At 40.9% G+C, this 22619-nt stretch overlaps 3 protein-coding genes across 3 annotated transcripts in view; 2 read left to right on the forward strand and 1 right to left on the reverse strand.

Annotated features, from left to right (window-relative positions):
- LOC117255883 (arf-GAP with dual PH domain-containing protein 1) overlaps positions 1 to 11232 on the forward strand; it is a 38196-nt gene extending 26964 nt beyond the window's left edge. The window contains exons 9-11 of the mRNA XM_033625117.2: positions 3109 to 3180; positions 6083 to 6314; positions 8769 to 11232. Coding sequence (XP_033481008.1) covers positions 3109 to 3180; positions 6083 to 6314; positions 8769 to 8797 — 333 coding nt within the window. The 3' untranslated portion in view covers positions 8798 to 11232. The remainder of the gene's footprint in view (positions 1 to 3108; positions 3181 to 6082; positions 6315 to 8768) is intronic.
- Positions 11233 to 12201: 969 nt separating this feature from the next.
- uts2r4 (urotensin-2 receptor 4) lies at positions 12202 to 13681 on the forward strand. The gene has a single exon (XM_033625118.2). The coding sequence runs from the start codon at positions 12524 to 12526 to the stop codon at positions 13595 to 13597; it is 1074 nt and encodes a 357-aa protein (XP_033481009.1). The 5' UTR covers positions 12202 to 12523; the 3' UTR covers positions 13598 to 13681.
- Positions 13682 to 16353: 2672 nt separating this feature from the next.
- On the reverse strand, positions 16354 to 21126 carry lgals2b (lectin, galactoside-binding, soluble, 2b). The gene is made up of 4 exons (XM_033623987.2): positions 21066 to 21126; positions 18843 to 18916; positions 18507 to 18678; positions 16354 to 16783 (listed from the first exon to the last, which is right to left on the reverse strand). The coding sequence occupies exons 1-4, from the start codon at positions 21066 to 21068 to the stop codon at positions 16637 to 16639; spliced, it is 396 nt and encodes a 131-aa protein (XP_033479878.1). The 5' UTR covers positions 21069 to 21126; the 3' UTR covers positions 16354 to 16636.
- Between the last annotated feature and the right edge of the window lie 1493 nt (positions 21127 to 22619).

Consider the following 22619-nt stretch of genomic DNA (forward strand, 5'->3'; position numbering starts at 1 on the left):
TAATGCACAGTACACTGAAACTTTTATATTAGCATATGCGAACACAGGCAGGTGCTTTCACACACAGGATTCAGACTCAAGCACCTGTGCAGGAAACACTAAGCATCCGATCCTCAGCAACACAACCGGTTCTGTATTGAGCCAGACACAGACTCTTAGTTTAATCTCCGTCTGTCAGGCTGAGCGATGAAAGGACTCACTAACTTGCTGCTTTGGGCTGATTTGCTAAATGGATGCCATTATTCATTTCCCTCACGCACGTGTGAGACATATTTGCGGAGGGAGTCACTGGCGAATTGAGAAGGGAAAAGTCGGTTGTTTAGGCTTATGCCACGATGAGAAAATCAAACACTTTTATGAGGACAGTTTGGCAGCAGTCAGGGACATGAGCGTCCTCATTATCTGAAGCTCGGCTCACTGAAAAGAGCTTAGGCTGCTTGTGCGCTTCAGTAAACTCTCTGCTTCATATTCTTCGATAGCTGCTTTGAGCGTGGATTTGGATCTGCTGCAGTGATGTAAACTTTCAACCGTGACAACAAGTTTGACTTTTCAAATTCAGTATATATCAGAGTGTTCTGACAGTGGCTCTGTGAACATTTAGATGGGGCTGCCAAGGAGAAAACCAGTTTTGGTATTAAGAACAGAAAAAACCATTTCAAATCAAACAAGGAGTGCTTTTATATCACTGCCTTTAATACCTGAGATCAGGTTTAATGCACCTTCAAGGTCGAAGAACATTTACCAAAGAATGTGACACTTCCATTTCATAAAAAGGGAAGTATTCTTGACAAAGTGGTTGAATTAGGCTGCAAAGACATTTTGATCAGTCAAGCAAAACATAAATAAAACACCAGCAGCGCACACTCATCTGCAGTTCTCTGAGTTCCCATGAATTTTTAATGTTTTAGAATTGTTGCTGGTACAAAAATGCCCTTTTTTGACTTTGACTTTCAGTGCTGGAACAATTAGTCTCCACTGACGAACAGCTAGAAATGAAATGATTTTACTTTTTTGAGAAGTTATAGGCTAAAATTGGGATGCTTGAATTGAATTGAATTTGAATTTGCTTTGTCTGGGAGGCCTTTTACAAAATGACAGAAGGCAAACAGACATTAATTTATTTAACAGATTTATCAGTGTATATATTATATATATATATATATATATATATATATATATAATAAAAGAAAGCATTGGAGATGGGGTTCCGATCACTCCTATGAAAGTTGCTTGGTGACGTGAAGCTAAAAAAGTTCAACTGTTGAGACTGTGGAGATTGGCACTGCTTCCGCTCTGTGTGGCCCATAGAGCAGGCGCACTAGAGACTTCCACTGGCCAAACCCACCAACCTCCGGTTTTGCGCTGTGCTAACTTGAGTGGGAATAAAATGATTCAATCGTACGGCTCTTCTAGACTTTCAAAATGTCATCAGACTAATTGGATCAAATTCTGAAAGTGAAGCGAGTCATTTTGCGAGGGTTGTGACATTAAAAAAAAAAAAATTGTATCCACTAAAGGCCCAAACATACTCGGGTGGAACGTACGCGAAGCGGACTCTGCGGAGGTCCGCCCGGACTAAAAGCGGAAGTCCGCAAGCCCTGTGCGCACAAAGCTCAGATTTTACGACCACACGGACGCCGCTCCATGCACCAGTGTCACAAAAGACTGCTCGGCATGTATTTTTCACATCGCGGGGAATTTTCACGGACGTTTTTACAGGAAACTACAATGTGGAAGTGCGCTCGAGTATGGAAGCCCGAATGACTGCGGACATTCTTTGCGGAGTCTGCTCCGCTTATAGTACGCCCGAGTCTGTGAGCACCTTAATTCACAGATGTCTCTTTCGCGATGTAAGTCTATGGGAAACGTCGTTTTGGGCCACATGGCATCACATGACAGAAAATTTGCTTTAAGCCCATCGCACTTCCTGGGTGCCTGCGCATGGGCCGGACCCTGCTGGGGGGGGACAGGGGGATCTTCTTCAGTGTACATTAAAAGCACCAAAAATCCCCAGCATGATATCAGTTTATTTTTATTGTTCATTCATTCATTTATTTTCCATAACCGCTTATCCTGTTCGGGGTCGTGGGGCGCAGGAGCCTATCCCAGCTGACACTGAGGGAGAGGCAGGGTTCACCCTGGACAGGTCACCAGACTATCACAGGGCTGACACATAGAGACAGACAACCATTCACACTCACATTCACACCTACGGACAATTTAGCGTTACCAGTTAACCTGCATGTCTTTGGACTGTGGGAGGAAGCTGGAGCACCTGGAGGAAACCCACACTGACACAGAGAGAAATTGCGAACTCCGCACAGAAGGGCTTCCCCACCCTGGGGTTTGAACCTGGAACCCTCTTACTGTTTTGCAACAATCCAACCACTGCACCACCATTCACTGTGAGTTAGAAAATAGTCAGCGAGCCACCTGGTACCATATCGGATTGCAAGTTGAGCATCCCTGGGCTAAATGGTGATGTGCAACATCATTGCAGCGTCAGTTCATAAAAATAGACTGTTTTGTCCAGGATTTATCCCCATAAAACTCATTTTTACACCCAGGAGCAATACAGTAGTGAACTCGCTTTGTCCTCTTCTGTCCTGTGGCTCATCACTCTCTATCTTTCACTCTTTCAGTCTTTTATATCTATTTCTTTCACTGTCTGTTGAAATCATCAAAGGCAACCAACCTGTGATGTCACGGGTTATGATACTGCAAAATGACAGCACTCTTGCAACTAAAGATATAATGTGGATTCTTTCTTTCTTTCACATTCTACATTTGTCATGTTTGTTATATAAGTGTTGATTAGAGTGGAAATCCATTTAGTTAATTATGTTAACTTGATTGACTGCTTGGTATCCACTTAAACAGTCGACAGTCTTAGATGAAGTATCGGGAAACTCTGATGCATGAATTCCTAGTACAGAACAATCAGTTTAAGAGCATATGAGCATGAATCACATTTAATCTAGACACCAGACAGACACCACTATTGGTGCAAGGACAGAGCTGCTTTGTGTCTCTTTCAGTCTGTCTCTGTCTTACTCACCTCATGTCTGAATGTCTCTGCCAACCTTTTTTTTTTTTTTGTCTTTGCAGCAAACGGAAGGCTTCAAGAAACGCTGGTTCACTCTGGACCAGAGGCGACTCATGTACTTCAAAGATCCGCTGGTACGGCATCTTTACACACACCTACACACATCGGGAAGACTTTATTCTAGGCATCAGTTTTTATTTTAAGGTCTTAGTTGATGCCTGAGTAAATACAGTCCAGCCTTGATGGAAATCCTGTGCTCTAAAAAGATATAAATGAACACCATGGGGAGCGGGAGGGTTTTTTTTCCATAAAGTAAATTAGATTAAGTAGACGATGTTGGGGATATGAAGCTATGAGTCAGTGGGGAGTGATATAAGGTACTTTCATTCAAACGTAATGTTATTATACATGTGGCATTCATTGCCATGGCCTCACAGTATGGACTGCCTCAAAGTGAAGTGAAACACTACCCTGCAGAGTAGCTATATCCTGTAAGGTAGAGACATTGTGAAAGTGAGATTCAGTCATTTGATGATTAGAGCTTTTATCGCAGTAGTTATCACAGAGACTTGCCTCGGGGGGGGGGGGGCTCAGATTGCCCAAGACTTGACTAAATACACATCAGATAGCCAAGCCAAATTAGCTCAGCATTGTTGCTGATGCAATAGCGCAATGGAGAGGTGCAATAATTATAGGTGACCGAAATGTCTGACTAACCTCGAGAGTGTTAGACAAGAACAATTGGTAGATGAAAGGAAGAGGAAGTCTAGTGAAGTAGAGTGTGGACTGGGAATTTGTGGAGGAAGCTCAAAGCAAGTGTAATTTGACCACTTGGATAGTGACTAAATTATGCATGTTTGATGTTGTGTATACAATGGTTCACTGTGTGTGTGAGTGCAGTTGATTCACATTTGTAGAATGAGATTTATCTGAGACGAACAAGTAGTGTCACCTTTCAGTAAAACAAAGAAAGTTAAAGAACTCAACTGTATCTTTTTAAAGGGTGTCATGCAACAGGTGCTTGTACAGTAAATGCTGAAGTGTCTTTGAGCTCTTCACATCATCTGTGAAGCGAGGCTGACAAAAAATATGTATGTATACGCATGTCAATACCCAAGTAAAAAGTCCTGACATTGATTTTGACTGAGAATGCACCATAATGCACGTTGATAACTTAGCCTGTTCTAACTGCTTGGCAAATAAACTCAGACAGGACAATTAGTGCTTCTCTCTGTGATGCTGTCCTTAGCACAGCATAAATGCTAATGTCAGCATGCTGATGGGTTGCTACTCAGCCCCTTCTTTATGCCGCCTTTGCATTTTTACACTTTGCTCTGGTGTGAGATTTTAAAGAGCATCCAAAAGAACCAAAAGAGGTGTGATGGGCATGACGTTTAACACGACAGTGGTGGCCTCTACTGTGACAAATAATACATGTGTTGGCAGCACTTTATAAATAATAACAATGGCAGAAACATGGCAATAACAGTCACTTTGTGATCTGCTCAGATTGTAGAAACCCCCGGACCTCATTGTTTTCCTAATTTGTGGACATTTTCGACCACTGCTTGTCTTTGAGTTAGCTGCTAACTGCTGTTAGCTGCTTTTTAAATTTCCCGTGGTGGGTCACATGCATAACACATTGTTAAAACGTTTTGTTCTAAACCCGTCCTGTCAATGATCCTGTCCTGCCTGCTATCCTTTTTATAGAGATCTCATTTCAGCGCTGTTTTTACCTCCTGAGGTGGCTTAAAGGTGAGACGACTCTGCCCCCCCATTCTGCGATCATACCGTATATAAAGAACAGCAAGGTGGCATAACAGCGCAATATTCCCACTTGAACAGGCAGTGTTAAAAGGCCTGTTGACAACATGCTAACATGCTGATGTGACAGGTATAAAATTTACTGTCCTCACCATTTTAGTTTAGGATGCTAGCATGCTGTATTAGGTAAATAGCAGTAAATGCAAAGTATATTTTAGGCTGAGGGGAATGTTTGTTTTGTAGGTATTTGGTGATCAAAAGAAGTACTGGATATATTAAAATTTTGACCTGAGGATAGCAACTGATGAAAAGTTAAAGGTTAAGTGTGAAAGATTTAGGGGGATTTAGTGGCATCTGGTGGTGAGGATTGCAAATTGCAACCAGCTGAATCTTCTCCCAGTTAGATTTCCTTCAGTGTTCATTGTTCAGGAGGTTTTTCTGAGACCCAAATTATCCGCAGAGGTCTCTTCCTTTCCAAAACAATTGGACCTGTGGATTTTAACTGGTAAAAACACTTGATAAAACAGTTTAACATTACATTGTGTAATCCCAACGCAGCTTGTTGCAGATGGGCTTCAGACAGTGGTTGGTTTGTCCATTCTGGGCTGCTGTAGAAACATGGCGATAAACATGATGATCTCCATAAACGAGGACCCGCTCCCTGTGTGGAACTAAAGGGTTTATTCTAATTTAACAAAAACACAATGATGCTTATTTTCAGGTGATTTAACACTAAAGAAAACATAATTCTAATATTAATTTCTGCCATTATATCCCACTAAATCCTACAAATTGAACCTTAAGGGCATCACTGTTGTTAATAAAATAAAATAATCGTACATTAAAGTCATGAATATCTGATATCTAGAGCTGAAGTCAGGGGATCACCACAGTCAGTAGGATTCATCCTATTGTTACCATCAATAGTCAGGTTTCCATTCAAATGTAACGCAAATTTTAAGTGAATTTTTTAGAACATACAACAACATGTACATGGGGCACCTGTTTTACCAAATGTGCTGATCGGCAGTCCGTTTGAACAAATTTCATAGGAATCAGTCTCAGCAGTTGTGGGGATATTTCAGTCTGAAGGTTGACCAATTGACTGGCCAACAGACAGACACTGCCATCCCATGAGCCACACAGTTAGTATGGCTAAAAACAGCTGTTTGAGAGCTGAGAGTAGCACAAACCTAAAGTTTCTCTTTGTCAAAGCACCCTGAATTCAGCAGTATTCAGCTGATGTTTCTTTCATTCTCCCTCTGTTTGAAGGATGCCTTTGCCAAGGGTGAAGTGTTCTTGGGAAACAAGGAGCACCATTACAGTGTCTCGTCCGGCTTGCCTGCTGGCACCTACTGCAATGGCGCCTGGCAACACGGTATCACCATAGACACACCTGATCGCAGCTTCCTGTTTACTTGTGAGTCGGAGAGCGACCAGCAGGATTGGCTGAAACACTTCACTGATGTCATGAATGCTCCGATGTCCCCTCAGGACTACACAAGTAAGAATTCAGAACTTTTTCATTGTCGTTAAATACTTATTAGCTACAAGCCTTTATAATGAGCTGCTGATTACTTCTTTTGTAAGTGACTGTTGCTGTTCTTTCACATCAAATAGTTACTCTGCTCCACAGCGGCACAATGGAAGAAATGCTAAGCCACACAAATGAATTAACACTCAACACAAAAATAATTATTTACATTCAAATAAAATGACAGAGGTCAAATATAGTGCACTATACTGAGGTGGTGGCTCTGTGAGGCTGTAATGCTTTGTGCATAGAAATCCAGATTGTGGGATGGATAGTTCTCACCTCATTGTCAAGTGGGGTTGTATGGGGTACTTATCCATAGACAGTATATTACGTATGTCAGTCGGCATGCCCCTGGTTTGGAGAAGCAGGCTGGAGTCTGACATGGAATCTACTGCTGTGAAAAGGTCGGCAACAAAACGTATTTTAGCCACCTTAAAAAGTCCAGCCTAAAAAATGAATATCAGTTTGAGTGAATGCTATATTTAGAATATTTTCACGGCTTTACCTGAATGTCAGACAGTAATTTCCAATGGGAAAATGAAGCCGTTGAATCGCTCTCTTCAAAGCCAGACTCCATTGAGAAAAACAGTAATTTACATTGCTTAACACAGGAGCTGCTCATCTACCGCCACCGAGATCAGTTAGTTTGTGCTATTTTGAGACTTAAAGGGATAGTGCACCCAAAAATGAAAATTCAGCCATTATCTACTCACCCATATGCCAAGGGAGGCTCAGGTGAAGTTTTAGAGTCCTCACATCCCTTGCGGAGATCCAAGGGGAGAGGGGGTAGCAACACAACTCCACCTAATGGAGGCTGACAGCGCATAATTGAAACCACAAAATATCTCCATACTGCTCGTCCGTAGTGATCCAAGTGTCCTGAAGCCCCGACATAAAAAGTTGTTTGGAAAAACGTCATTTGAACTCTGTTTTTAGCCTCATTAGCTATGTTTCCATCCGAAAGTGATTTGAGTCATTGGGAAATGCGCATTAAAAGAAATACGAATCCTGTGTGTTTCCATTAAATGTACAGACTTTGGTGAAAACTACCAACTCGCAAGAGTTTTCCACAGAACCGGAAACAAAACAGGTCTGGCATTCTTCTTCTTCTACGTTTTCTGGCGGCTGGCAACCAGCTTGTAAATGCATTACCGCCATCCCGACCCGGACTGTGGATATCACCATGGAGAGAGGTGCGCTATGTCAGACTTAATTCGAACATAACTGTTTCCATCCCCTGTTTTGTGAATCAACATTTTGTCAAATCAACCAAAACCCGGCTAAAGCGAGCGTATTTTAATTTATGCGAATCAGGGGATTGTAATTCAAATTTTGGCGTTTCCATCATAATTTTCCGATGCGATACTTCTAGATGTGCATCTAAACAGGCTGATGGAAACATGGCTATTGTAGCCTGTGGCTCTAACTGCCTCTGTGCACCGCGCTTGCATTGCAAGAACACAAAAAAACAAACTGGTTGAAATAGCGGTAGACCAGCAGCTCTTGTGTTCAGCAAGCTTAAATTACTGTTTTGTCAATGGAGTCTGGTGGCTTTGACGAAAGCACAGATGGCGAACTAAAACTGTTAATGGCCTCCCCGTCAGTAAAGGCTGTCTGCGTCAATGTAAAGCGGTGAAATTATTCTGAATATAGCGTACACTGAAACTGATACTAATTTTTTTAGGAACGATATTTTCTTTAGGTGACTTAAATACGCTTTGGTACTGCCCCTGTCCAGAGCACTACATTACTTAGCTTCTATGTCAGTACTCCAGCCTGTTTCTCCAAACTGGAGGCGTGCCAATCACTACTGTACGTACTACACTGACTGTGGATAAGTACCTCATAAAACTGCACATCACTAGCTCCAAACTATCCCTTTAAGTACAGTACTTGAGTAAATCTAATTAGATGCATTCCACCACTGGTTGTGGGGAAATAAATGCATAATAAAAATGGTAGTAGCTGCCATGCTAACTCCAGCATGCTAGCATGCTAATTTTTTCTCATTAACACTCAATACAAAGTACAGCTGAGGCTTACAGGGTGCCAGTAGTTGTTCAGACATTTCTTTGCGAATCAATAATATGCTACAGAGAGAGTCAGTTGTCTAGGGACCATGAATGTCTGTACAAAATGTCATGGCAATCTGTCTGATAGCTTTCAAGATATTTCACTCTGGAACAAAATGGCAAAATGACCAACTGAATGCTACTGTAAAATGAGTCCATTAATGGATCATTCTGATTTTGCATCAAGCAGTGTGCTTCACTATCACTGTAAGAATCACAAGATTGAATGTTAAAAAGGGCAAATTACTGCACATGAATGGAACACCAGGGCTCTGATGTATTGAAATGATTTGTCTGCATGGGTTAAAGAGCACTTTTTCCTAACTTCTAACTTTGATTTGTATTAAAGTGGAAGCCTTGTTCAAGCACAGGCATTGATGGACCAGCGGCCTGTAGGACCATCTCCCCTCCTCTCTTCCCAGCCCATCACCAATCTGACACCAGACTCACTCAGCTCTGCCTCTGAGCGTGCCATTGTACCAACATGGTCAGACTGGAGCTTGTTCCAAGTCCCAATGCTGTTCTTTGACAGTGGGGTTAGAGATGCAAACAAGAGGATCAATGCAACATCCAGTGGGAAATTAAAAAAGTTATCTGGCTAAAAGAAACAGTAATTGTTGATAACCAATAAGATTGTCTTTGATTTTGTTTTGCTGTGGTGTTTTTGCACTGCACTGGTCAACCAGTCAGTGCAGTTCTATAACATATTTCTTTTTCGGACTTCATGTAACACAGTTCTAGATGTTGATTTTTATTTTCATCATGGTAAAATAATGAGTTTCTAGGTTTGTTCAATAATTAATGTGAGATTTAAGAAAATGGCATTTAATGTGACCGGTGCCTTGGTCCTCTTGTCCTCTTGTATCACGTATTTTATGTTAAAGGTCCAGTGTGTTGGATTTAGGGGGATATATTGGCAGAAATGGAATATAATTTAATAAGTATATTTTAATTAGTGTATAATCACCTGAAAATAAGAATCACTGTTTTTGTTATCGTGGAATGAGCCATTTATATGTGCATAGGAGGTGGGTCCTCATCACACTGCCAAGTATTTACAGTAGCCTGGGGCGGACAAACCAAACACTGGCTCTAAATAGGGCCATTCACGTTTTTGCATTGGCAACCATAATGAGCAACTCCTCAACAATGAACATAGGACACTTTTTTAGATGTAAAACTGCTTTATTCAGTGTTTTACCGGTTTAAATCAGTGGGTCAGTTTGTTTCGGAGAGGATAAAGCTGAAAACACACTGGTGCTGCTGTGGCACGGTGTGACATATGACGTGTTAAGTGCCACCCTTAGCACAGACTGGACGCGTTGCACTGCAGCTCGTCAACAGACAACCATGCAAAGTTATTACACTTGTACTGAAAGATCTGTACTTCCTCCACCTTTGCATCAGCTTTAACTCATGTGTGGAGAGCCCCTAATTAAACTTGATTTCTCACCTGAAGAGCCGATCTTGTTTAACTCGGAATATTTCCTGACCTCAACGAGGTGACCTCAGCCACAGAGCTCTCTTTATACATCAGTGGTGAGGGGAGGAGTCGAGCTGCTATAGGACCAGAGAAAAAGAGCGGCTACAGAAGTTGGTCCGTACAAGCAGAGAGCGAGTGGGGGGAAAAATGCATTTAATTCCAGGGGCGACAAGGCTGGAAATATGACAGTGGCGTCAAGTGCCGCGTCCAGAAGTGCCGACGTGCATCCAGCCACCAGTGGGGGTCATACATTTAACATAACAGGGGCGTATTTTTTGACGTGCACCATTCCCTACCAGTTTTTTTTTTTTTTTTGGCCTAAACTTGTATAGATAACTTCTGGTGAAATCCTCCTGAACCTTTGGATCTTAAGTTATCAGAGGAAGAAGGTGTTTTACTCATAGAGGAGAGGAAGAGACCTCTGTGGATAATTTGGCTCCTGGTAGAAAACTCCTGAACAATAAACACTGAAGGAATTCTAACCAGGAGAAGTTTAAGCTGGTTGCAGTCTGCAATCCTCACCACTAGATGCCACTAAATTCCCCTAAATCTTACACACTAGACCTTTAAGTGTGATAATTGGGTTATTCTAAAAAGGTACAGGGAGTCAGATTGCTCAGTCAGGTACAGACCATCAACAGCACAGAAAACAACTGTGTCTGTGATGGATTCAGAATTCCTTTTGATTTCTCTCTCCCTTTCTTTTTTTTAAAGCAGTGTCATTTATTGGTTGTTTTATGTAATCTTTGTAACTACTCATGACTTGCATGATTTAGATAGAGCATTGCAGTCGGTGCAGCTCAGTGTATTGTGCTGTTTCAGTCAGAAAAGGTCAGAAAGGGAGTTTATTTTTAACCAAAGCAATATCTTCACACTACATGACTTTTTTTATGATTTATTTGCTTTAAGGACAAGTGTTGATTTTGTAAAACTGTTTTTAAAATGTGCAAGTACTTCTATCAAAGATGTAACCAAATGACAATAAAGGGGATTTGCAAATGGATTGGGATACAAAAGCTCAGAGCACTCCAAGCCATTACATGGTCTAACAGTGCCTCCATGTGGCGTACAGTACATACACTAAGTCTTTATTAAAAGCAATACCAATAATAAGTTATTTCTACCATTTTTCAGATATAAAAAAAACAATTAATACATTTTATTGGTATATTTTTGTTGTTTTCATTTTCTGTTTTTTGGTTAACAATGTACTCACATTACATATTAATTTGATGTCATTTTTAAAATATATTTCTATGCTTGTGCATGGCAGACTGACATACCACATGAAAATACTGACAATCACCAATAAAAAAAAATTCCTCTGGAAGTTGTCAAGGAATCTTTGTACAGATTTGTGCAAAAATTCAGTTGTATAAATAGTTTCTTGCTGTCTATTATCACTCTCTACGAACTGAAGGTGACTTATTCCAAAATGAGGTTCCACCCTGAGCCCATTCAGTGCACTGTAGGAAAAAGAATATATTAAATTAAAACTAAATAAATCAATTTGTGAATTTGGTAATTTCATATTTCCAGCAACACCAACTTCAATATAAATTTAAGTACAACTTGGCAAAAACTTCAGTGCTTCCTATAATTTACAGAGAGAGCAGACATATGAATACATTTTTAAAAGTTCTTATTTATTTCAGCAAAACTGAAAAGGTAAATGAGCTTAAATGAATAAACACGCTCTTTTTTGTGCGTGCATATTGCCCCCACCTGTGATTTCTGGGTGTCTAAAGCCACAGAGACAGGAGGCCCATGAGGAATACCTCATAAATCTATAGGCCCATGCTAGTTTTTCACCTAGGTGAGAAAAAGGGAGGACAGTGGAGAGGAGAGCAGGGAGAGGACTGTGACCACGAAGACCCCAAAGAACACAGACACAACAGTCTTCCGTCACAGCTGGGAGTCAAATGGATCTGAGGTTCATCTGCCATGCATCAATACAGAGGTAAAAATCTAGAAGAAAGCAGACAAGACAAAGTGTAACTGGATATAGTACCATTGATGATCAGTTTTTTTCACCCAAACTGGACTGTGGTCACCACATGGATGAAAAAGAGTGATTTTTTACATAAATTGGAGCTGAAATAATCCCCACAAGGAGTCTCCCTGGAAATGTCAGCAACAAGTTTTGCTCGACCCGGCATCGCAGGAGATCTTCAACACAGTTTGTTAGGTTGAAAGGCGGTGTCCTGACTTGCACTGATTTTGGAGAAACATAGGATCATGGCTTTGTGGACGACCCTATTTTTGGGGATAAGCAAGTCACAGGCAGCGTCATAGTCACTGAAGCTGCTGGCCATGTCAGTGGTCTACTAACATCTTCTCTGTGGATTGATACAGTCGTTCTCGTCATCCCTGCTCTTTCATCTGCTGCCCATTTACGTCATTTCTTGGATTAAGCTTCAATGCAAGCAATGTTTGCTTTTCACCTGGGACAAAGTTTCCGTCAATCAGCTGCCAACTTCAATCTGTGCTCGGCATCACAGCATGAGTTCATACAAACTTCAAAACCGATTTCATGCAGAGGCCATCCACCATACAGCTGCGTGTAAATTGGCTCTTAAACATTAGAGCCTGACCTCTGACCTTTGATCTGCGAACCTGCAATGAACTGCACTCCCAATGCCACCATCAATCCGCAGCTGGGACTTGTCCTGAGCCCAGGGGCTGGAGATGATGCATCCCAGGAGAGTGGTGGTGGTGGTGGAAGCAGCGGGGGCATGTGGGTGACATCCCTTCTGGGTGCCACACTGATGATCATGTGCGCCATGGGTGTGGTGGGCAACACATACACGCTCATCATAACCCGTTCAGCCGCTTTGCGCCGCACAGGTTCCATGTATGTTTACATCATCAATCTGGCTCTGGCTGACCTGCTCTACCTCTCCACCATCCCCTTCGTGGTCTGCACCTACTTCGCCCATGACTGGCTGTTTGGTGAGGCTGGCTGTCGCATCCTGTTGAGTCTCGACCTCCTCACCATGCATGCCAGTGTCTTCATTTTGGTTGCGATGAGCCTGGAGCGCTACCGTGCCGTGGCTATGCCCTTTAGCGCGCACAGGTCCTCGTCCCGTAAACGAAAGTTAGTGGCAGGGATTATCTGGGGGTTGGCTTTCGTGCTAACGCTCCCCATGATGGTGATGATCCGGCTCAGGGAGGGCAAACCAACTGCGGCTGGTTTGGTCAAGAGGATCTGCTTCCCTACCTGGACCCCTGAGGCCTTCAAGGCTTATATCACCGTCCTGTTTCTTACAAGCGTCTTAGTTCCTGGATTGATAATCGTCGGGCTGTATGTGGGGCTCGCCAGTCGCTACTGGGCAGTGCAGGCTAGCTTAGGAGGTAGCAGCCGCTCTGCTCGGAGGAGAGGACTCAAACAAAAAGTCGTATCAATGATCTTTAGCATTGTTGTGGCGTACTGGGCTTGCTTCTTGCCTTTCTGGGGATGGCAGCTAGCCAAATTGTTCTCCCCAGAGTCCCTCAAGGCTTTGTCTCCGGCTGCTCATAATTATGTGAATTTCTTTGTGACATGTCTGACCTATGGGAACAGCTGCATCAATCCATTCCTTTACACTCTGCTGACCCGGAACTATAAAGACTACTTGGCACAGAAAGGTCAATCTGTGGGTTCAAGCAGGGGTGACCCTGGGTCAGCCGTGACTACGCCACTCCAAGAGCTTTAGTGGATGAATAAATGATCACTGCGTATTGACTGTGGAGCAAGAAAATGTTATTGACTTTCATCAGCCTGGAGGAGGACATTTTCTTTTCTGGTCATTTTTTTTACAAAAATGGAAAATGAGATGTAGCACTTCCTGCAAACTTTGTAGATGCTTTAAACATAATGCAATATGATGCAACACATTTCCTGCCCTGTTGAGAAGTTTAGTCAGAGCAGTTTAAGGTTCAGTGTGTAGGAGTTAGGGGGATATACTGGTAGACATTGAATATAAGAAGTATGTTTTCTTTAGTGTATCATCAACTGAAATAAGAATTGTTTTGTTTTCATTACCTTAGAATGAGCTGTTTATATCTACATAGGAAGCGGGTCCTCTTCTACGGAGCCCACCGTGTTGCGCCACCATGTTTCTACAGTAGGACAAACCAAACAATGACTATAGACAGAACGATTTGTGTTTTTTGTGCCAGCTACCGTAGTTCAATGCCCCCTTGTGATAGGAGTGTTGGAAAGATTGTTGTTTAGATTACTGTGACTGTTTTTGTGGATTATTATTTTTTTTTTTTTTTTTGGAGAGGAAGAGACCTTTGCAGGTAACTCGTCTCCCAGTAAAAACCTCCTGAACCATGTCCACTGAAGGAATTTTAACTGGATGAAGTTACAGTTGGTTGCAGTCTGCAGTCCTCACTGCTTATTGCCATCTAATCTAAATCTTACCCAGAGTCTTACACACTGAACCATTAAGGATTCAGAGAAATTTGAAAAGCAGATGGATGTTTGCGAGCACGAAAGTCTGACTGCAAGCCTCCTGGCTAGAGGACAATCAGCACAAATGACACAGTATTTGATATGTGCTCTTTACTATGTAACCTAAAATTTTCCCCATGTGCACAGTACAGATGACTGTCTAACAATCTCCAATTCTGCCCTCCATCAGTATCATTGTGACAAATATGCATTTGATAGGATATTTAAACTGCTGATATTTGGGTTCAAATGTGAGTTATTTTCCAAATTAAAAAGGTTTATATCAGCAATGATTTTTGTCCCCCTAGTAGTGATGAAAATATTTTGGAAGAAACACCAATGATGAGAATTTATTGTAGAACTTAATTACTTTGCAATTGCTGTGAAAATTCTAATAGTCAGGAAATTAAATTTAATGTAAAGAATGGCTTCAATTTTTCCTTCACTCCTGTATTTGCTGTCCACCTTACACACACATAGTAAAGGATATTTCATCTCCCTCTAGGGAATGTGGTTTTATCGTGCCACATTCCTCAGCCTCGGGCCACGGCTTCTTTGAGTCCCCCTGCAAATTGTCTCACCTCTGTCATATATGGTCTCTCCCTTTGAGTTATTCTGTTTTATCCTCTATTATACAGTTCAGCCACTATATTGATTATATTCACACTTCAAGCCTCAATGATCAATTCTTATTTCAGCTCAGTTCCAGTATTTCTCTATTTTCTGCCTTTTCTTTTCTATGTCTTATACCAGATTTGACAAGTTGCCCTTCTAAAGAGACCTGCAGTTAAAAGTCAGCAGTGCCACTGACATCCAGATTTTACATTTATTAAGTTGTCATGCAGCTGCAGTGAGTCTTGTCTGGTTTTAAGTCTTAATTCCATTAAAGGTATGTTTACATCTCTTTTCAGATGCTTTCAAAGCGTCAGTGGTTTCATTACTTTGTGTTTTGCTCGCATTGAAGCAACATTTTAAGTAAAAATGTAATGTAAAACTTCACTGTCCTCTCTGAACAGCTCCACGAAAAGTGCCCTTGATTTTTTGAAGAAGGTTTGTTAGACTGAAAACAAATCTTCAAGTGGAAAAACACTCCATGCAGGGTAAAACATTTTTTATACCGTGGTCAATTTTGAGATTTTGGGCTATGTTGCTTCCATAACATGTCCGCTTTCAGACTTGTGAAAAGAAAATGTCCTAAGTACACATAAGGTGTTTATTTTAGTTCAAATCTCTGCTCTGGAGATGTATGCGAATCAGTTCATATTTAATTCATAATGCATCATTTGTATATTTAAACATTTCATTTCAAACATAATTGTGTCAATGTAAGTTATAAACTGCAAAAGTTTCACTTTTTGTTTAGTTTTTTTTTTTTTAACCCTATTCACTGGCATGTTATTTTTTTGTCAAAAATTTTAAGGAAAGGCCCCTTTCTCCAAGATTTTTTTTAACATTCTGAGCCAGAAATCTCCACTTCAGTAGAACACACATACACAAAACTTTCCACTTTTATTCCTGTCTATATTCTGAAGGTTTGTAAAGAGGGTTTCTTCTTACATCATTTGATATATAGAACATTTTACTCCTAAAAACATGGTGAAAATTGATTTTTCTTTGATTTTTTTATGGCTATTGACAGTATTTTCTGATTTAAGGAGTGCTAAAAAGAGACATCCAAAATTTCCTCTGTAAAATCATTTGACTCCAATGTGTCAATTTTTAACCAGGCCTTAACCAGTGTGCAGATTTATGTTCAGAAAAATGTCTGCAAATTAGATAATGCCTCATTTGCATATTTGAACATAAGTTCTGGATCTATTACTTTAAAGTTTTACTCTATTCACCTAGGGTGTCTCATATATTAACTGATGAAGATACAAGTGTAAATAGTACCTTTGTTTTAGATTTAAAGTGTGCTTTTATAGAGTTAAACACAAATCAAATGTCAGTTAAGACTCATCACTGGAGATTATAGTGTGTTGTATCAGTGTGTCAGAGAGTGTGAGATGAAGAGAGAGAGAGAGACAGTTTTTTTTTCACAGCATTTATTGACGAACCCAGTGACTAACAAGAGCTCAAGCAGACACAGAGCAGTAAGGTGTGCTGTGGCTCCCTCTGTAGGCCATTTCCTCTTACTACAACATCAGCACTCCCTGTTGGTATAAATCTCTGGTGTTATTTTTCCTTAAGCCTTAACATGAGAAAAGACAAAGAGCTCAGTAATGTAAAACAGACTATTTCAGCAACGAACAAAAAGTGGACACGTCAAGAGTCAAGGGTTGAGAGAGTTCAACCTTTACTTGATCTTGATGCCGACGATCCTTGCGTCACCGCTGACATCAAAGTACTTGTACTTGACGTCTCCCAGGCGGTTGGGGAAGTTCACCATGCAGCCATCAGGAAGCTTGATGTAAAACTGCTCACTGTTGAAGTTGATGTAAAACTGGGAAACGAAGGACAGAGAGAGAACACATGATTCATTCAACAACCAAAAGATAAGAGGACATGCGTGTAAAAAGAATGGCTGATACAGACAGGTAAGCCTATCTCTCTCTCAGGGGCTATTACGTTTTATGAGCCTATAAACCCCCCTGATGGTTGGATAGCTCAACATCTGTTGACTTTACAGTGTACAGCACAGGTACCAAGCCCGCTGAATAACCTCCATATGGCGAAAGACATCATGGAAGTTGAGCTTTAGCCAAGTGAGTACAATAAATACAGCATAAGGTGGTCTGCAAAAATATTTTCTTTCGAATACAGCAGGTTTGTGTGTGAGCCAAAAATTCCACCGAAAAGCAGCTTTGAGCCTTTGTTTTCTAAACAATGATAAAATCATAAGAATGCAACTTCTTGCCATTTTAGCCGCTGCAGAGTGTGATGTCAAATCATTACAGGTATGTAAGGTTACATTTATTAATGCACGGAAACTCTGTAGCACAATTTTAGGCAGTACCGTTTTTGTTGTCAGATTTTTTGGTTTTGTTTATTTTGAATATCGAGACATTGTAAGCGTGTAAAAGTTTTGCATTTGTAGGGAAAAGCAAACTGACTTCAAGTGTGAATATGTATGTAAGAGAAGAAATAACTTGTTCTTCCTCTGACATACAGAGTGGTGAGGGGACTTTGTAGGCTAACCCGGTAGTTAGCGTTGCCCGAGGTTCCTCGCCAAAAGGCCAATGGGATTTTTCTAGAATTAAAAAAATGAATGTTTGCCACTACAACGAGGCTGTAAAGCCATGATGATGTCCTGTAGGCTCATTTAGCCACTAGTTAGCAATTGCCTTCTTTAAGATGCGTAAAGGCTTAAAAATTCACAAGTGGGGTATTTACTGACGCATTTTATGTTGTAGAACAGAGCGTAAAAAATCTTCTAACCTTGTGTTAACCACAGACCTTATTCAAAAACCCACTGATTTCCAGACGAGGGAGCTGGGAGTGCTAAAATGCTAACTCATGTCTAGGTTTTAGGATTCAGGTGAAAGGTAAAAAAAAAAAAAAAGGTGAAATAGAAGCAATAAACACACCCTGAATCAATTCATTATACCTTTATTGGTCAGGAGTGTCAGCAGCTAGCTTATGGTGACCAATGTTAGCTAATATTAGTGTTAGTCTTTACTTGCGGCAAAGGCTATGTAGTCTTACCTTAAATTTAAAGGGACCGTTCACCCAAAAATCAAAACTGCATATTTTCCTTGTTTGATGTGGGAACTATTTTCTTTGAAGCTAACTACACCTGCCAACCGTATCACTGCACAGAAGGAAACATCTACTCTACCTCACATAGCACCACTGATGTGGCTAACGTTACAGTTGAAAAGGACATCGTTAATGTTAAGGCTACATCTTGCGCTGTCACAAGCACAAGCCTCTTGTCCAAGAGTAGATGCACACCTCCTTCTGCATGGTGATACGGTTGACATGTGTAATGTGGCAGAAAGAAAATAGTTCCCACTTGAAACTGCTCACAATAAGGTTTCTGGATTATTTCAAGTAATTGGGTCATGGTTTCTGGAATTATTTTTTGTTTTGTTTTGTCCTTTTAAGGCTTATGAGTGCACTGTATGTTTATTAAAGTGTCCCCACTGAGATGCAGTAGTTCTGCTGTTTGAGATCAGACTAAACAGAATTATTAGAGATAACACCCTCACACTCTCCCAACACACCTTGCATTCCTCCCCACGCAGGAAGGGAAAGTTATTCTCACGGTGCTCGTCACCCCAGCACCCCCCGGACAAGGAATTGAAGACGATGGTGTTGACATCACCGCCGCAGTCGAAACGGGGGTTGAAGTGCATTGCGATGTTTTCGGAGTCATGACCGATGTTGATGGCAAAGCTGCAATGGAGGTAGGAACACAGAGGTCATAAGGATGCAATAAAAAGGGGAAGAAGTGGATGAAACATTAACTTATCTCCCAGTAGGCTACGTCAACTTTCTCTTTATTAAACGTAACTGAATCCACGTCATTTGCAATTTGATCTCTTGTGAGGGGAACTTACGATTCGCAGTCGTCCTTGGGCTTGATGCGGATCTTGAACTCATGCCCCTCCTTGATTGTCATATCCTTGACTTTCTGTAGAGGAAACACGATAAACGGAAATATTGGACCTCATTTGGATGAAACTATTGAGTGGATATCAATTTCAGTCAAATGATATATTGTATTTCAGAACAGGTGTGTTTATCTGTGTGTTTCAAAACCACTTTTGTATATCATTTAGATATCTTAGAGACCAACAGAAATGACTGTGTTCAGTGCTCTCTGATAGGAAAATTAGTGACCATAGGTGTTTTAGCTGTTGATGATCAACCAGGGTGGAACAGTGTGCCCACGGTTATAAAGGTACTGAAGCAGGAAGGCGCTGTCTTTCCTCATCGACATGTGGTTGTCATATATAGACAATAAAACCATAAAAAAGACGCCCACACACAGACCTTCTGCAACAGTAGATCTGCATACCCTAGATAGGTACCACTATCACACCTCTTTAAAAGGCATGAATGTGTGTGCCTATCTGAAAAACTAATAAAATGAATAGCAGACCTAACAAAATACCTAAGATCAAATTTTGAAAATGCCCTCCAGGTGTCTTCTTCAAAGTCAGTGAACATGTTCACCTAATCAATGAAGCAATGAATCCCATTCACTACTGTCCTTCTGTATCTAAATGCTGCACATCACCTGATTTAGGTTACACATGAACTTTAGCATCCTGCCCCCTATCTACCTACACCACACCTATAGATACCACTCATAATGTATTCTTTAAAGTCATGTCTTATCCCTTATCTCAGATCAATACTGGTTTATCTTTGACTGCACAGGCAGGATGTTGGATAATAATTAAGTGCAGTTACATTTTGTTAATCCCTGTGGGGATCTGAGAGCAGTGTGCAACATCTCAGCACATTGCATGTCTTGTATTGCCAAGCCATTGGACATATTATACCCATGGATGGGTTTCTCAACGGGCCTACCAGGCGCAGGCCCAGGGGCCCGAAGTGTCAGGGCCCCCCTTAGCCTTCACCTGCACTATGTCAGTCAAATTAACACGTACAAACCAGGAAGAGACACACAAAGACCACAAAGAGATGCAAAGGAACTGAAAGAGACAGACAGTAACTACCCAAGTGGCAAAGCAAACACAACATGACCTCAAAGAGACACAAAAATTAATAAACAAGGGTCAAAATGACAAAAAAAAGACAAAAAATGACTATGAAGAGACACAAAATTACAACAAAAAAAGGCAGAATCACAACAAATTCTGTGTGTGAGAGGTGGTGGGGCCTTTTACATGTCTGTACCCAGGAGCCTATTGTCTCATAGTCTGCCCATGATTATACCTCACAATACATGCATGTCTCACAGGGATCAGAGAAGCTCAGGATTTTCTACTGAGACGCGGTCCAGTTGAGCCATCTACTTAAATTTTGAGAAGCGTTACGAAAGTGAATTGAATTAAGCGTAAATTTATGTCGCTCTGCGTTGGTTTTGATCTACACAGTTTTATGACACTGCAGAGCTGAGAAATTTGTCTGCATCCCTCTAATGACTGTTAATGATTGACAAGATACTCCGTAAGAAACTGTGCCTGTAGTGACAAGAAATCTGAAAAAATTATGAAAGTGCTTGTGCTCTGAAAACTTTTCTGTCCTCTGTGTGGATTTAGAGCAAAGGAAACACTTTGCACATCTATTAAACAAAGACAGGTGCGTAGGCGATAGAAGACCAAAAAGTTGCAAAAGGACTCCCGCACACTGTCTAACTTGCAAACCAGTTTTGCCTGATGAAGGTCTAGTACTGAAACGTGGCAAATAAATTATATATTGCAAGTTAGACAGTGTGCAGGAGTCCTTTTGCAACTATATGTGGATTTGAAATCAAGCCATCAAATTTACAAAATCAGTGTTAACACAAACCTCTTTAAATTTTACAACCTCTACTTTACTAGTATTGAACCTGTAAACTTGAAATGTGTTAATATTTGTTTAAACAAAGCAACCAGAAAGCTAAACAGCAAGATATGCAGTACTATCTCTCCTGTGTGTGTACTCAGAAATGTAATGTGGCAGCAATGAAAGTTGGAGAAGAAATAAGAGAAACATTCTTGTCCTGAGCTTGTCCTAGCTAAGATGGAAAAACAAGATAATAAACACAGACATTTAGAATATTCAGAATTAAGAAATGTCCAATGAATGGAGCCTTTCACACCACTTACCATCTTGGCTGTCTTCAGTGGGCTGTGCCTCAAGTGACAAAGCTCTGCAGGCAGGTGAGTGGTTTATATAACACCGGTGACGCTGGGGGGAGGAAGCAGCCAACAAGGAAAGGGTTGTGAAAAATTCCCACATAAGGATATTTGCCCTTCAATGGAGACACTCGCTGTTCTGCCTCATACTACAGGTTGATGGCAGTTTTGATGGAAACTGTGCATGGGAAGAAATACTTATGCGACTACATTTTTTACAAGTACAAGTAAATATAACAACACAGATCCAAGTGGTTTGCTTGGCAGACTTTGACAAAACACATATTTTTAAATGGTCCACCATCATAAACAAACCGTCCTTAGAATGAACTCAATAACTGGCAACTTATTTACTCATGACAAGTTTGTCAGTGTTCAACGTTTGCATGTTACTGAGATGTTGGCACTGCCTGTCTAATAAACATGACTCTGAGATGGGTGGCACAGTGGTGCAGTGGTCACCACTCACAGTATGAGGGTTGCTGGTTCAAACCCAGGGTGGGGCATTGGAACCCTGGGGTGGTGGACCCCCCTGTGCGCAACCCACATGCTCCCCCCATGTCAGTGTGGGCTTTCTCTGGATTCTCTGGCTTCGTCCAACAATCCAAAGACACTCTAAATTGGCCGTAGGTGTGAATGTGAACGAGAGTGGTTGTCTGTCTCTATGTGTCAGCCCTGTGATACTCTGGCAACCTGTCCGGGGTGTACCCCATCTCTCACCCAGTGTCAGCTGGGATAGGCTCCAGTGCCCCTGTGACCCCCAACAGGATAAGCGGGTATGGAAAATGATGGATGAAAGTGTCTGAGATGCAGCTCAAAGTGCCTTATGTTTGTGACCTTTTTGAGTGTTCTTGTGAAATATATTCTATACAGGTGACAACTGAGTTTTAAGAAAGAAGAGGCTGTTATTGATTAGTTCACATTCAGTTCATTTCCTGTATGTTCTACTGTAACATAATAACGCAGATAATTTCATCCCTATCTGTAACCAAGTGACTCTGGGAGCAAATGTACTGTAATCACATACAGCTTGTGAGAAGAAACATGATAACAAAATAATATATATACAAAACAAATTACAAATATAATATGTTTTTACCAGAATATAGTGCAGCCATTATGAAAGTCTGAATGTAGGGCTACATATGCAAATGGGCATCATATTATGAGACCTCATATGCAGAATGCAGAAAATGAAGTGATTGGCACATTTGCGTAGGCATTTTTAAAACTTGAAATGTTTTATTGTCATATTGCAAAGCATGTTATGTTTGGCATGTGTGTTGATATGGACATTATAATGGCTTCACAACAATAATGCCCTTCACATATTATGATGTGGTACACAACAAGAAAGACATGTATGCTTATATGTACATTATAATGTGCTTTACAACAAATTAAGTACAAACTCAAAATAGAAAGAAGACGGGATTAAAAAAACTTTTATTCACCTGCTGTAAATGCATTTAAATGACATTTGAAAACTAATATGATAGTGTTAGCATTTCTATTCACCAACAA

The sequence above is a fragment of the Epinephelus lanceolatus genome, chromosome 3 (genome assembly GCF_041903045.1).
Source record: "Epinephelus lanceolatus isolate andai-2023 chromosome 3, ASM4190304v1, whole genome shotgun sequence".
Lineage (NCBI taxonomy): Eukaryota > Metazoa > Chordata > Actinopteri > Perciformes > Serranidae > Epinephelus > Epinephelus lanceolatus.

Coding starts and splice junctions, on each gene's coding strand:
- lgals2b (XM_033623987.2), bottom strand. Junction 18,679..18,842: donor CCCAAGGACGACTGCGAATC/GTAAGTTCCCCT, acceptor CCTCCATTGCAG/CTTTGCCATCAACATCGGTC. Junction 16,784..18,506: donor TGCGTGGGGAGGAATGCAAG/GTGTGTTGGGAG, acceptor TTCGTTTCCCAG/TTTTACATCAACTTCAACAG.
- uts2r4 (XM_033625118.2), top strand. CDS start 12,524: ATGAACTGCACTCCCAATGCCACCATCAATCCGCAGCTGGGACTTGTC.